The 16,078-nt window shown below is 37.4% G+C and overlaps 2 protein-coding genes across 2 annotated transcripts in view; both read right to left on the bottom strand.

The window, feature by feature from the left end:
* The window catches only part of LOC130219594 (mucin-2-like), a 68,754-nt gene extending 67,540 nt beyond the window's left edge, over positions 1–1,214 (bottom strand). The window contains exons 1-2 of the mRNA XM_056452027.1: positions 419–1,214; positions 80–112 (exon numbers count right to left, since the gene is read on the bottom strand). Coding sequence (XP_056308002.1) covers positions 80–112; positions 419–488 — 103 coding nt within the window. The 5' untranslated portion in view covers positions 489–1,214. The remainder of the gene's footprint in view (positions 1–79; positions 113–418) is intronic.
* An 880-nt stretch (positions 1,215–2,094) lies between these two features.
* Positions 2,095–16,030, bottom strand: LOC130218997 (uncharacterized). The gene is made up of 18 exons (XM_056451272.1): positions 16,027–16,030; positions 15,826–15,882; positions 14,138–14,191; positions 13,887–13,943; positions 11,445–11,513; positions 11,272–11,328; positions 10,970–11,026; positions 10,599–10,655; positions 10,399–10,455; positions 10,076–10,135; positions 9,458–9,508; positions 7,524–7,580; positions 7,353–7,397; positions 7,004–7,045; positions 6,562–6,615; positions 4,442–4,492; positions 4,099–4,137; positions 2,095–2,249 (listed from the first exon to the last, which is right to left on the bottom strand). The coding sequence occupies exons 1-18, from the start codon at positions 16,028–16,030 to the stop codon at positions 2,095–2,097; spliced, it is 1,023 nt and encodes a 340-aa protein (XP_056307247.1).
* Between the last annotated feature and the right edge of the window lie 48 nt (positions 16,031–16,078).

The raw sequence follows: 16,078 nt of genomic DNA, 5'->3' as shown, positions 1-16,078 counted from the left end.
TTGTAGCAACAAATCTGATTTTGTGACTATTGATACACACTTTCAACAATTAAATTATTTGTCCAATTAAAATGCTCACTTGATGATGGAGAGTTTGCTGTGGCAGTGGCTGCTGGGAATATTTGATCAAATTAGACACTTATAATGACACTTATTTGTTAGCAGGTTTACAGAAATGTTTGGTGTCCAAACAACGAAATTCTGAATAACAAGAATATTATTACAAAATTGTATAATAAATATCACATAAGTGGTGTTAGCAGTAAACATTGTTCCTATTACTTAAGGTGCTGATGCATGAGGGGAGATGATTTTAAATATATGAAAGTACGATTATTAAAATAAACATTTGCAGTAAACTTGTAAAATGTTTCTAATAAAGTGTTTAAACAACTACATAATGTAAAGCACTGCCTACTTGTAGGTCCTGATGTTTCAGAAGTACTGGCAGGGGATGCTGAAATATTTAATGGTAGAAACAGATACATCAATTAAGTTTTATGGTATATGCTCAAAGTACTTTTTTTTTGCATACAATGAAATTCTGAATAGCAAGAAATGTTATTATATAAATATATCATATAAAAAATTTGACACATTTTTGTGGCATCAAGATGCAATCAGCTGGCAGCCACTGGGTTTCAAGATGTCCCTGGGGACTTCACTGAGATTTCCAAAGAGGCATCCTAAAAGAGCAAAACAAACCTCTAAAAGAGATAAGGATTGGTTAGATTTGTTTTTTCAATATGGCTTACCAGCCCTGCATTTCTGGATGCAGTGGTTTCTGACCAGGATGACAGCAACAGTCACTGCATTACATGTTTTGGGATACAGCACGTGATCATATAGTGCTCTCTTGCAGTTCATGTCCTCATTGCAAGTGCATGCCTGTAAGGGTCCTTAGATTGTAACTTGCTACCTTAACAGTGTGGGTCTACATCAGTTGTTTCCCATACTTCAATGAACACTGAAGATCACAGTGCAAGCTAACCCACTGGCAAAAACACCCTGTGGTCCTCTCACTCACTTGCAGCCCATTCCATCCAGACTTCAGATTAGGGTGCTGAGTTCGAGAGAATGGCCAACTTGATAGGTGCTACATGGGGGCTATGAAGAATGGATGGGGGGGGGGGTTGAGAGTTATTTTACCAATTCCACCTGGGGGTGCACAAAGAGCTCACACAGGCATTGTGGGCTTCTTTCTCTGCCCTGTCTTTGAGCTCTTCCACTCTCATCATTCTTGATGGTGGAAAGACCCAGGGTTATGTTGTAATCCCCAAGGTGGTGAAAGCAATTTTGTTGAGTTTTTGCCTGCAAGACATCATTCTGGGGCAGGATAGATCATATCTCCTGTCCAAAACGTTTGGAAGACTGCTTCCACCCTGCATGCTACTGTATGGCCACTTACCTGGCTTTTCATAAAGCAAGCAATGGTGCAGCTGCATGAGCGAGGTCCCTTCCCAAAGATTATGCACAGTGATCATTATGATCCAAACTTGGCTACCGACTAAGCACTTATTATATCTGGGAAGAATGTTGGCTACTAAAGTGATTCAGGAACACCACCTCTAGCTGAACCTGGCAGATATGTGGGCTCTTTCACCTCCCTCACAGCAGGAGAACTCTACATTGCACATTTTATGTTGGGCTTGCTGCAAGAAGCAAATACCCCTATCCCAGGGCACTGCTGAGGCTGGCAAATGGACAATGAAGCATCCCTGAGACAGGCCACCCAGAGGATGGATGCTCTTTCCTCAGTAAAGGGCCAGTTACAAACTACCTTACCACCACTGGCCTCACAGCTGACAGCACCCACATTCTCAAAATAAGAGAAGTTTTCCATATTTCTGGGTGTGAACCCTTAAGGGTTACTAGCGAGAAACGTGCCGTTTCTCTGCCCGCACCCATGGGAAATTACTTTGCCAATGACCAGGAGTTTTCCACCAGAGGACAGGCTTCTTACTCTCATGGTTCTAGCCTTGTTGTGGGATTTTGGAAACCTGGATTACTATACAGCACTTTCAAACTATCTTCAGGATGTGCTGCCACCCAAGACAGGTGTGCGTATGTCAGCAATCATTCCATTTATGCCTCTTAGATGGGCTCTGACATCCTCAATGGCTTTTTCAGATGATCCGACTCAGCTCTGCAATTCAGGTCTCCACATGGCCTACCAAGTTCTGGGGGCATGTAGTGCACCTCCATGGCTTCACAGATGCCCATCTCTTGTATAAGTAGATTGCTGTCCTCTGTATGAAGGATGCAATTGAGCCATGCCCTTTAGCCAATTTGAAATGCAGGTTTTACTAGCTGTATTTTTTTTTATACCCAAGTGGTGGGTTATGATCAATCCTGGATTTCCACACTTTTAATTTTTTGCACAAGATACCAATCAAAATGCTCACACAGAAGCACATACCTTTGATCCATTTGTCCTCAGAATATATTTACAGCCATTGACCAAAAGTACACATATTTTCATTTTTCAATCCTGCTGCCACATAAACTGTTCCTTTGGTTTGCATTTGACTGTTGGCATAGCAGTACAGGTCCTCCATTTTGAGCTGTCCCTGTCCCATGAGTCTTTACCATGGTCAAAGAGAGTGTGCTATCTCCTCATTGGCAGGTGGGCATTTGCATGCTCAATTATTTCAGTGACTGGCCTATTCTACCACAGTCTTGGGATCAATTGATGATGTACAGCAGGGCTCACCAAATGTGTTCCTGGTGGCTGGTGTCCTGCAGAGTTTAACTCCAACCTTAGTCAAATCCTAGACAATCTATTAACGGTATTATTAGGTTTCCTTGAAACTTCCAAATAGGTGTGTTGAGGCAAGTTGTAGCTAAACTCTACAAGGCCACCAGTCCTCCAGAATCAAGATTGGTGACCTCTGATGTGCAGGGACATGGTGTTTCAGCACCTTAGCTAGTTGGGCCTTTGGGACAGCCAAAAAAATAGAAGGGTCACCCCTATGCAGAACATCGAGAACATGGAGCTAAACTTGGTTACCGTGACAGCACATCTTACCACCCAACATGCCAAGTCAGTGCTCAATATTGCTCAGCAGGAAGAATGTGATATCACTGTAATTTTTTTCTGAGGGTTATGAGACATATGGCTTCCACAGCTGTGGTTACGCCACTAGGTTGGCAGAAGGGATGTGCCATTTCCAAACAAAAGTCAGCCCACTGGATAATGTATCTTACCAGTCACTTGTTACGACTTCCTTATTTCATTAGTTTTTTCTGATATATATATTCTAAAAATTAAATATGGTTGTTGAGATTTATGGATGTCACAATATACTTTTGTGAATATTTAAAGACAAATAGATATAATTTTTTTCTGTTTGTCCTACTTTTTCTTATTCTAAAAATGAGTAGAACCCTTACAATACATGTTATCATGACAATCATAATACAAACATAATATAAATCCAACACTTCAAATTTAGCTATACATATAATTATCATTTTTCAATTTAAATGTTCACACAATAGTCCATGAATAAAAAACTTACTTGTTGGAGTTGATGTTGGAGACGCAGTAGAAGTAGAGGTTGCCGTTGCATTGGCTGCTAGGAAATTTTGATGAATGAAGAAAAAGAATTACAATTATCATAATATTTGCACTGATTTCTACAATATACATCAACTGTAAAATGATAATAAATATGTTTAGAAACTCTGCATATATATTATTGACATGTGGGTGCTGCAGTTTGAGACTCAGCTGTAGAAGAGTTTGTACTTTCAGGGGGTGCTGGAATATTTAGGTTCATTTAAAAACAAAATAAGTAAAATAAGAAATGGTTATTTTTTAGTTTCTTTGTTTGTTTGTTTTCTGTTTTATGCCATGGAATTCTGTACTGAAAGAAATGTTCATGGAATATGACTACTACTTGAGTAAACACACATTCTGCAACAATGACGATGAATACAGTGACATTATTGTAGTGTTTGCTTTTTGAGAACATTATATCAGTGTAGTGGAATACCAGATATTGTGACTGAATTGTGACAAACATTGTGACACCTTATTAATTACTAAATTTTTTTGTTTGTTTGTTTCCATAATAGTCCAATTAAAATGCTCACTTGAAGTTGGTGTTTGAGATGAAGGATAGTTTGTTGTGGCTGTTGGGAATTTTTGATCAATGAAGAGACAGAAGACACTTTTATTAATATTTGTCGACATTCATACAGTAACATTTTTGTCATACAATGAAATTCTGAATTGCAATAAATGTTATTACACAAATTTCTAACAAACATCACATAAGAGTTGTAAACGGTACACACTGTTAATATTACCGAACACATGACAGAAGGTTATTTGAAATGCATGTAGTACTGATTATTACAATATACAACAACAGCAAAATGTTCAAATGTTTCTAACAAAATGTTTACCAACTACATACAATACAGCATTGCTTACTTGTAGGTCCTGATGTTTGAGACTCAGAAGTGCTTGCACTGGCAGAGGACACTGAAACATTTAGAGGTAGAAACAGACATCATTTAAGTATTATAGTAAATGCTTAAAACCATATTTGTACACAGTGAAATTCTAAATTGCAAGAAATCTGATTACAAAACAATAATATAAAAAAAAAGAATTTAAATGATAAACATTGTTCATAATATTGACGGTGTAGATGCTTGACACTCAGGAGTCATTATTGTTTTTAACACACAGAACCATGAGTGCCCCTAGAGACGATTCTAAGGGCCCATGCCATTTTGGGCCCCCCAGAGTCACTATTAGGGCGCCTAACCACTTTCTTCTATGACAGCCACCCCTCCCCCCTTACCGACTGACACCTGCCTAAACACCCCATCCCCCACCCCACCATAACACCAACTCGGATGAGGATGATTCTAAAGGCCCACAGCGTATTGGGGTGCCCAGAGTTACTATAAGAGGGCCAAACCACTTTGAAGACCGTGGGAGGGGTGGCTGTTGTAGACCACTTTCATCCACAACATAAGCCACCTCACCCCCCCATCCCATCATACCACCAACCAGGACGAAAACGATTCTAAGGGCCCATGCCATTTTGCGGCCTCCAAAGTTACTAATAACCACTTTCGTCTACAACAGCCATCCCTCCCCCCTCCCCCGGTCTTCACTTCCATCCATGACATACTGTAAGAACACGACCCAACCACCCCCACCCCCATACCTCCAACCCGGACAAGGATGATTCTAATGGCACACGCCATTTTGGGGCCCCCAGAGTTACTATTACCACTTGTGTCCATGACAGCCGTCCCTTCCCCACTCCCCCGGTCTTCAAATTCTTTCATGACATATGTAGGGCCAGACGGAATCTGCAGATATTTGTTGCTATTTCTGCTGAGAATTATGGCAAAAATCTGCAGATTTCTGCAGAATTATTTTTGAAGTATCATAACTAAAACCTTAATATGTGAAATAAAATAAAATCTTTAAAAATTTTATCTAATGTTTAAAATGCAAATCCAATTAGATTCACTTTATTGCTTTAAACAAAGCAAGTCTCTCATATAATATATGCACTAAAAGACAGAAAATATTACCCTACAAACTGCATTGTACATAAATCAAATGGACATTTTCATACTAGTCAATAATATTACTGTAATTTCAAAACTGAATAAATATATATTTACACACATTTACTCAAGTCAATAAACAGAATTAATGATGGGCTAAAAATCTGCGGAAATTTGCATGTGCAGATTCCGTGTGGGCTTAGACATATGCCATTACGCCCCCTCCAAAAAAAAAAACCACCCCACCATACCATCAAATGTTCTCATAGGGCCCATACCGGCCAATAAATGTTCTAAGTTCAAATGCGGCTATCACCTCTTAAAACTGTATAGTGTGTATGTGGCCACAGCGCCACCTAGTACTGATATACTGTCTGTCTCTGGGCCTGAGCACAGGAACATGTTTGGAATTATCCTCCAAAGTAGTCTATGCAGTGTCTACAATATACTGATGGTCACACTATTTAGAGCAGAACGAGGAAGAGGGCGATGAAGAGATTCTGTACAGTAAGGAATGTTGAGATATACTGCACTGTAAAAAAATACTTGTTGGCTTACATTTTTAAGCTGAATCAAATGAACCTGAGTCATTTGAACTTAAATTAAACTGACTTAAAACATCTTGCGTAACTTCTAAAATTAAGCCAGAACGTGTATAACTTAGTTTAATAAGTGACAATGAACTAAAACGTATGTTGTCATGACTAATCGATCATATAATATTTTACAGTGTGACAACAGTGATAAGTGTGACCTTTAAAACCTGAAATGTCACTAAGTTTATTTAGATGTGTCACAATATACGGTTATCGATGACATTTAAGAATATATTTGTTTATAAATGTTCTACTTGGTCTTGTTCTAAAAGCAAAAAAAGTAGAACCCTAACAAAAATATGATAACATTACTGTCCTAATATAAACACAGTAGGATTCCAACAGCTTTAACTATGCTGCAACTTCTAACTGCCATTTCCCATTTAAATTGTTCATGCAATAGTCCATGAATAAAAAAACTCACTTGATGGAGCTGATGTTGAAGACACAGTTGATGGAGAGTGAGTAGTTGCAATGGCTGCTGGGAAATTTTGATGAATGAAGAAACAGAATCAAAACGCCCTTAATATTGGCAATGATTATTACAATATACATCAACAGTAAAATAGCAGAACCATAATAATTATGTTTAGGAACTCTGCATATACATCATTTACTTGTAGGTGCTGCTGTTTCAGATTCAGTTGTGGAAGAGCTTGTACTGGCTGAAATATTTCGATTTATTAAAAACAATAAAACAAAGTGCTGCGAATGTGATAACTGCAAGAGCTGTAAAGGGTAGATGTTTATTCACATGTACGGAATGAAGTTTTGGTTCTGGAAAATCTGACATTGTGACTCTATTGTGACAAACACTTTCCACACCTCTAGTTAATTATAAATTAAGTTGTGTAAAAAAAGCTCACTTGAAGAAGTTGGTGTTTGAGATGACGGATAGTTTGTTGTGGCTGTTGGGAATTTTTGATCAATGAAGACACAGAATGACACTTTTATTAATATTTGTTCACATTCTTACAGAAACATTTTTATCATACAATGAAATATGCAACTGCAAAAAATATCAACAAACTCATTTCTAACAAACATCACTTAAGAACTGTAAACAGTACACACTGTTAATATTACTGCAGGAGCTGACGCATGATATGAGGTGATTTGAAATACATGTAGTATTGATTATTACAATAAACAACAGCAGTAAAATAGTTTCTAACAAAGTGTTTAAGCAACTACATACAATACAGCATTGCTTACTTGTAGGTCCTGCTGTTTGAGAAGTACTTGAATTGGCAGGGGATGCTGAAATATTAAAGGTAGAAACAGAAACACAATTTACGTAATATAGTAAATGCTTACAATAAAATTTTTGTGTACAAATAAATTGGGAATTGATGATACAGTTTAAACCTTGAACAGTTTACATACGTGTCAATTCTGCTATTTGAGACTCAGTTGTGGAAGTGCCTGTATTGGCAGGAGATGCTGAAATATTTACATGCATTAAAAATAAAGGTAAATTTGGCTGACCTTTTTTATAGCAAATAAAAAAATAGATATTGTAATATATTACCACACATTTTTGGGCCACAATCAGTGTGCGAATTATACATTGACGATCAGAGGGGTCAACTTTTTTGATAATGTTAGTTTGTGTAATACTTGCTTTAGTGAATCAAATGTACAGTCAGTACATCTGGAAAGTATTCATATAGCTTCACTTTTTCCACAATTTTTTTATGTTACGGCCTTATTTCAAAATGAATTAAATTAATTTCTTTCCTCAAAATTCTACACACAATACCCCATAATGACAATGTAAAAAAATATTTTTTTTAATTGTTGCACATTTATTAAAAATAAAAAAACCTGAAAAATCACATGTACATAAGTATTCACTCACCTTTGCTCAATACTTTGTTGATGCACATTTGGCAGCAATTACAGCCTCAAGTCTTTTTGAATATGATGCCACAAACTTGGCATACCTGTCTCAGTTGTCTCAGTACAGTACCTCTCATACTTTATCAGGATGGATGGGAAGCGATGGTGTACAGCCATTTTCAGATCTCTCCAGAGATGTACAAGAGGATTTAGGTCTGGGCTCTGGCTGGGCCACTCAGACATTCACCGAGTTGTTGTGAAGCCACTCCATTGATATTTTGGCAGTTTGCTTTGGGTCATTGTCTCGCTGGAAGATGAACCATCGCCCCAGTTTGAGGTCAAGAGCACTCAAAAGCAGATTTTCATTTAGGATCTCTCTGTATATTGCTGCATTCATTTTCCCCTCTATACTGACTAATCTTCCAGTTCCTGCTGCTTAAAAACATCCCCACAGCATGATGCTGCCACCACCACCAGCCTGGTGATGAGCGGTGCCTGGTTTTCTCCAAACGTAACGCCTGGCATTCACTCCAAAGTGATCAATTTTACTCTCATCAGACCAGAGAATTTAGTTTCTTATGGTCTGAAAGTCCTTCAGATGCCTTTTGGCAAATTCCAGGCAGGGAGTGGCTTCCGTCTGGCCACTATACCATACAGCCCTGATTGCTGGATTGCACAGATGGTTGTCCTTCTGTAAGGTTCTCTTTTTTCCACAGAAGAACGCTGAAGCTCAAACAGAGTGACCATCGGGTTATTGATCCCCTCCCTGACTAAGGCCCTTCTTCCCCGATCACTCAGCTTAGATGGTCGGCCAGCTCTAGAAAGAATCCTGGTGGTTCCAAACATCTTCCACTTACGGATGATGGAGGCCACTGTGCTCATTGGAACTTTCAGAGCCTTCCCCAGCCTTGTGCCTCAAGACAATCCTGCCCCGGAGGTTTACAGACAATTTCTTTGTCTTCATGCTTGGTTTGTGCTTTGACATGCACTGTCACCCCTGCAACCTTATATAGACAGGTGTATGCCTTTTCAAATCATGTCCAATCAACTGAATTTACCACAGGTGAACTCCAATTAAGCTGCTGAAACATCTCAAGAATGATCATTGGAAACAGAATGTACCTGAGCTTAATTTAGAGCTTTACAACAAAGGCTGTGAATACTGATGTACATGTGATTTTTTTTTTTTTTTTTTTTTAGTTTTTTTTTTTTGCAACAATTTAAAAAAAAATAATTCATGTTGTCATTATGGGGTATTGTGTGTAGAATTTTGAGAAAATAAATGAATTTAATCCATTTTGGAATAAGGCTGTTACAAAAAAAGTTTGGAAAAAGTGAAGCGCTATAAATACTTTCCAGATGCACTGTATGTTACAATACATCATTAGCACAAAATACTTGGGCTTTGATAAATGTAAAATAGTCAAACTGAAAAGGTTTCCTTACAAAGTGTTCAGATAACGGTAAATGTTACTTACTTATAAGTGCTGCTGTTTGAGACTGAGTTGTAGAAGAGCTGGCAGGAGATGCTGAAACATTTAGATAAAAAAAATAGAAACAATTTACCAAAAAGTACCATGACATTGCGTACTGTTAATGGAATATGACTTTATAACTTTAAACTTTTTAAATATACAGCTTGACTAATAGAACTTAATATGGCAATATATGAAATTGACTGATAATTGCATGATTGATTGATTGATTGATTGATCAGAGACATACATTTTTCTGCATTTTTCAGCACTTGAATACAGGTAGTCATAAACTCATTTACAAACTATGACATACAGATTGACAGTATTTAAGTCTCTTTCATATTAGTCGCTCTCTTCTGTATGTTATGCATTTGCACAAAAATAAAGGAATAAAGGAGGTACTTATTCACTTATTTGTGTTGTCATATATAAAAAAACACAAGAACAACCTGATAATAAAGTTGTTTTATATGCAGTAGTCTGATTCACTAGACAAAAGAATGATAAATAAACAAATAATTGCCAATTTGGCTTATTTTACTGATATAGATATTTGATTTAGATATTTTAATATACTGTACATTTACAGAAATCCTTCCTATTACTGAAAATACTCACTTGAAAGAGTTGTGGTTGTTTGAGTCTCAGTTGAAGGAGTATTTGTCATGGCAGAGGCTGCTGAGACATTTTGATGAAGAAATATAAACACAATTTTATTAATATTTGATGGCATGCTTACATAAACATACAATAAATACAGTAAGGTTATGGATTGCAAAGAAACGTTCTTATACATATTTATAATACAAACATTAAAACTTAAAACATAATGGATTTTTCTTATTATTAAAGACTTGTTTCATGTTTAGGATTTGGAATACCTAAAGATTATTATAATTAACATTAACTACCAAAGACACCTGTACATATATGTTACTTACTTGTAGGTTCAGATGTTTGAGTCTCAGTTGTAGAAGAGCTTGTACTAGCAGGTGATGCTGAAATATTTTTGAAAATAACTTTATACACCATTAAAAAAAATAATAACTAGAATTCCAACACCTTAATTAAGTTGGCCCTACAATTATTATTTCCCCATAAAGATGTTTACACAATAGTCCATCAATTAAAAAAAACTCACTGGAAGGAGCTGATGTTGAAGACACCGTTAATGGAGAGTTTGTTGTGGCAGAGGCTGCTGGGACATTTTGATAAAAAAAATAGAGATAAAAATAAAAAAAAGAATTGACAATTAGATTTGATTTCCGTATGTGATCACGTTTACAGAAACAAGTTTGCATACAATGAAATTCTGCACTGCACGAAAAGTTATATAAATATGTACACATTTTAATATAAACATTAGATAGAATTGCTTTCAACGCTTTTTTTCTATCATTGCAGAAACCGATGCGTAATGCTCAGCAGGTGGTTTGAAACACCCAAACTACTGATTATTATAAAAGACATTAACCACAATGGTTCAGGCAACTGTATATAAATAACACCTACTTGTAGATTCTGCTGTTTGAGTCTCAGTTGTAGAAGAGTTTGTACTGACAGGAGATGCTGAAATATCGATGCATTGAAAAAATGTAAAGTTAATTTTGGGTAGTACAGAATGCTTAAAGGGACTTTTTTCTTTCCATAAAATCTGTGCAGCAAGACATAATAGAATGCAATGACTTCAACTATAAACTTTATAAATACTGTACATTCTTCAAATGAAAAGGCTGCTCATTTGACAAAAAAGAAAAAACAAAGGTGAATTTGACCAAGCACTGTTTTTCCCCAAAACATTATACATTACTTACCTATAGGTGCTGCTGTTTGAGTCTCAGTTGTAGAAGAGCTTGTACTGGCAAGAGATGCTGAAATGTTTAGATTAAAAAAATGTAAGAAACATAATTTAGCAAAGGGTACCATGACATTATGTACTTAAGAAATATATGTTAACACAATAGCCTATGAATAAAAAAATACTCACTTGAAAGAGTTGTGAATGTTTGAGGTTCAGTTGATAAAGTGTTGGAGTTAGATGTTGTGGCAGAGGCTGCTGAAACATTTCGATGAAGTGAAAAAATAAAAATTTTGCACAATATACACAATTTATACAACAAAATTAGTAATGCAAGCTATGTCAGTTATGTCCTCTCACCTGTCCCTGAGCACTTCACTGGCAGCTAAGAGCAGCTTTCTCTAAGAGATCAGCACCGTTGGCAAACAAGTCTTTTTAAAGACATACCATCTGTGCTGTTTTTGGATGCAATGGTTTCCTGTCACTGGATAATGATCATGGTCACTGCATCTCATGTCTGAGGGTCCAGCATGTGGACTCAGTGCTCGTGAGCAGCTCATGCTTAATCTGAGGGGGAATATTGGTTGGTGTGCTTAGATTGTAGTTTGCGCTGGAAAAAAAATGGCAAAATCTTCAGCTGCTTTTCGCAATGCAGTAAACAGATTTGGGAGATTGGAGGATTGCAGTGGGGGCTATCTGCCCGAGACCTCCCACTCCTTAAAAGTACACGCCATTCAGGCTTTAGATGATTGTGCCGGTTCATACGGCCGCATTCTCATCTGATGACTCTGGTCCACTGACATCCATCATGGCATCAGAGGGAGAGTTATCATGGTCTGAGCAGACCTGGGTCCACTGCCTTCCAGGGCCGTGGCTTAGGGCCATCAATCGGAACATGATAGCTATACTTTCCCAGGTTGCTTCTGTGGTTAGGTTGTGGGTGAGCCTCTAGCTCAGCAGCCAGACCTATTAGATTGATTGCTTCGTGGGGCAAAGAAAAGTGGAGTAAATCCCTCACGGGCCCACATCCCCTTCCACCCAGAGGTGCATTGAGAGCTTGTACAGGCATGGAGGGTACTTTTTAGCCTGGTCTTTATGCTCTTCGCCCTCACCTTTCTCGATGGCAGGGCAGTCTGGGGTTTGACGCCATCCTCCAGAGATCACAATTATGGGCAACCTTGTCCACAGATAGCAGACAATTCGTGTAAGCTGAAGCTCCCTGTCCAAAGCATGTAGCTTCTCTGCATTCCTCATGGCTAGAGCCTACACTGCTGAAGCCCTGACCCTGCATGCCATGGTCATATACCACAACCTGGTTGAGCTGCATGAGTATGGCCACTTACCAAGTGTCATGTGTGACCTCTGCAAAGCAAACTGACTATGCTCTCTAAGCATGCCGCTCATGTCCTAGGATGGCCACCATTGACTTACTCTGGTTGATATGTGAGAAATAGACAAGCTTCTCATTCTTGACACCCCCATATCACAGGCTGGCCTGTTCAGTGACAATATTGGGGACTTTGCACAGCAGTTTTCATTTGTGAAAAGGCAAATAGAGCATTCTCTACTGGCAGTCTCAGAAGACCGCTCAGCGGTCGGTGGTCCCCACATCAGTTGCTTCTCACTTAAAGTATTCACCTTTGAGTACCCCGAGTACAGGAAGTTGATGCTCCCACCTTAGTGCACAACAAAATAAACGGCAAAACATCCCTGAGACAGGCCATTTATAGAAGGGGGGACTGTTCCTTCACTGGTGGAGAGCTAGGGATCCCATCTGCAACTAGTTTGCAGCACAACGTTGGTCCTCCAGCTATCCAGCAGCGGTACCAAATGTATCAGCTGTCGTTCCCTGAGCTACTGTTGTAATCTTTGTTCCCTGAAGGAGGGAACTGAGACATTATGTCTCACTGCCACAGTGGCTGAATCACCAGCTGAATGCTAGCCATACTTGACCTGGCTTAAAGCCTGGCTTACTCTCCTTCATTATAAGCAGCCATACCTGTGATGAGCTTAACCTGCTAATTCATAGGCATTCATTGGCCCTTTTTCTTACATTTCAGAGTGATTGGTCATCTGACGATTCCCCATAATGTCTTTCCAACATTACTCAGTTTTCCCTCCTTGGAACGAGGGTTACAACAGTAACCAAAACAACAGAAATTATACAAACAGTATACACAGGAATTGATTAGAAATACCTGAAGTAATTACAATTATCTTTATATTCACAGCAAAATGGTAAAACATTCCTGAAATAGTGTTTAGACAACTGGACATATATATTGCTACTCTAGCCAAACCTTTGGACAATTATGCCAATGACAACATTGGTTTCAATGGTGCCAGCAGTGAAAATCTTGAGCTGTGGACAATGTGAAAGATGTATTGTTTTATGATAAGTCCACCTTCACTGTCTTTCACACATCCAGGAGAGTTACGGTGTGGAGAAGCCCCAAAAGAAGCGTACCACCCAGACTGTTGCATGCATAGAGTGAAGCATGGGGTGGATCAGTGATGGTGTGGGTTGCAATATCATGGCATTTCATAGGCCTGATACTTGTTGTATTTGTACTCTAAAATGGTAAAGATAACCTGAAATAACACTTAAACAACTGAATATATGTTGCTTACTTGTAGCTGCTGTTGTTTGAAATTCAGTTGTAGAAGAGCTTGTACTGGCAGGTGGTACTGAAATATTAAGATGCATTAAGGAAAAGAAGATTTGAGATTAATCATGAAGTGATAAAGTAAAATATATATATATATATATATATATATATATATATATATATATATATATATATATATATATATATATATATATATATATATAATATATTAGCTAAAATGTTCACACTATAGTCCACAAATAAAATACTCACTTGAAGTAGTTGTGGAAGTTTCAGTTGAAGGAGTGTTTGTTGTGGCAGAGGCTGCTGAGACATTTGAAGAAGAAATAGAAACTCAATTTTCTAAATATTTGCTCACATGCTTACAAAAACATACAATAAATACAGTAAGGTTATGCATTGCAAAGAAACTTTCTTACACATTTATAATACAAACATTAGACTTTAACTTTAAACATAATGGATTGTTCTTAGTATTAAAGGTGCAGTAGGCAATTGTCTTCAAAAACATTTTTTGTTGTGCTGGTTGAAAGTCTCTTCACATTCCAGTAGTAATGATTAAAGTAAATTATCTAAATGTATTTATATATATTTTTATATTCTCGATAAAGCATATAACTAAAAATGTTCATCCAATTAAAAATTGTCAGACTGACAAATAACTCCATTACGACAGGAATTTCAAACTGTGTCAACAAATTTAAATTTGAATTTCTGCACAGCCTCTTTGAGCAGACAGATGCCACTGCCGCGTACACGTGAAGCACGCATCTACCGCTGACAGAGAGCGAGCGACATCATCCTGCAAACTCTGCATCAACCTGAACTTCTTTCTGGAAGACCAACATGGCCTTGCATGCATGAAAAGAAAGATTGTTTCAGAAAGGGGCTTCTGCCAAAATGCAGAATCAAAACTTTTCTAAACCTGAATCAATATCGGAATTACTTTTGCACGTTGGAGGGCAATGATGTTATGCAGTTCAAAACAACGATTTGAAGGATGACACCATGGCTGAAGTATTTCTTTTAGACAGGTATGTTTTAAAACTATTTTAGCCATGCAAAGATTATGTAGACTGGTGTTGTTCAGCCACTTAAAACATCCGCCAAAAAATTGGCTATTTTCAAGTTCACGGAGTACCTTTTACATCGATTATATTGTCTGGTAAATAGACATAAGCTTTCGTTTAGTTGTTCAAGTGAAAAAGGAGATGAAAACAGCGATGTACGTGGATCAGCGAGCACAATTGAAAATGAAAAGTCACTCGTTGTCTTGGTAACGTAAACATAAGTGTGATGTAAAAGATGACAAGATATTTCTGTTTTTAGCACTGCTTTTTTCTGATCTAATTTTTATTTAGTTCAATAACAAAACATAAGTAAATGTGGTCTTCTGCCTGACCAGCTTTAATGAGGTGAAGTTTGATTTATATCACACATTTGTTGACACATTTTTGAACAGTGACAGCATGTGACACAGTTTTGGTGAAATATAATCCTGCACTCGCTGGCCTGTCAACAACTACGCTTGATAAAGTGTGTGTCTCCATAGAGTTTTCTAACTGGTGAATGACATGATCTAGTGTTATATCTAATCAGTGCATGTTCGCGAGTTCATGACTTAAGGAGGCGTGGCTTTGGATGGCAGGGGAGGGTCGTAAAATTATTATAAGCTATTATACTAATGCTAGCATTCTGGCAGATCACCTACTGCACTTTTAAATACACTTTTATTTGCTATTTAGAAGGTGATTGCAATACCTTACATAATGATTATTTGAATCCTTTTTAACTTCTTGTTTCTTTATTCTTGTTTATGTAATTCACATTGAATTACCAATGTGTTTGAAATGTACTATCTAAATAATCTCACATTGCTTTGCCTTATAATTTTTATTTACATTAACAGCCGAAGACACCTGTAGTAATATATTACTTACTTGTAGGTTCAGATGTTTGAGTCTCAGTTGTTGAAGAACTTGTTCTGGCTGAAGATGCTGAAATATTTTTGAAAATAAATTTATGCACTATTAAAATGATTCATAATGTTAAATCTGAGGAGAACGTTTACACAACTGTAATACCAGACACCGTAGAATTTCACCACCTCTAGTTAAATTGGCCCTATTATTATCATTTACCCATAAAGATGTTCACACAATAGTCCATCAATTTTAAAAAAACTCACTTGAA

The sequence above is a fragment of the Danio aesculapii genome, chromosome 25, assembly GCF_903798145.1.
Source record: "Danio aesculapii chromosome 25, fDanAes4.1, whole genome shotgun sequence".
NCBI lineage: Eukaryota > Metazoa > Chordata > Actinopteri > Cypriniformes > Danionidae > Danio > Danio aesculapii.
The sequence above is the reverse complement of the archived record's forward strand: the minus strand, read 5'-3'. Positions and strand labels throughout refer to the sequence as shown.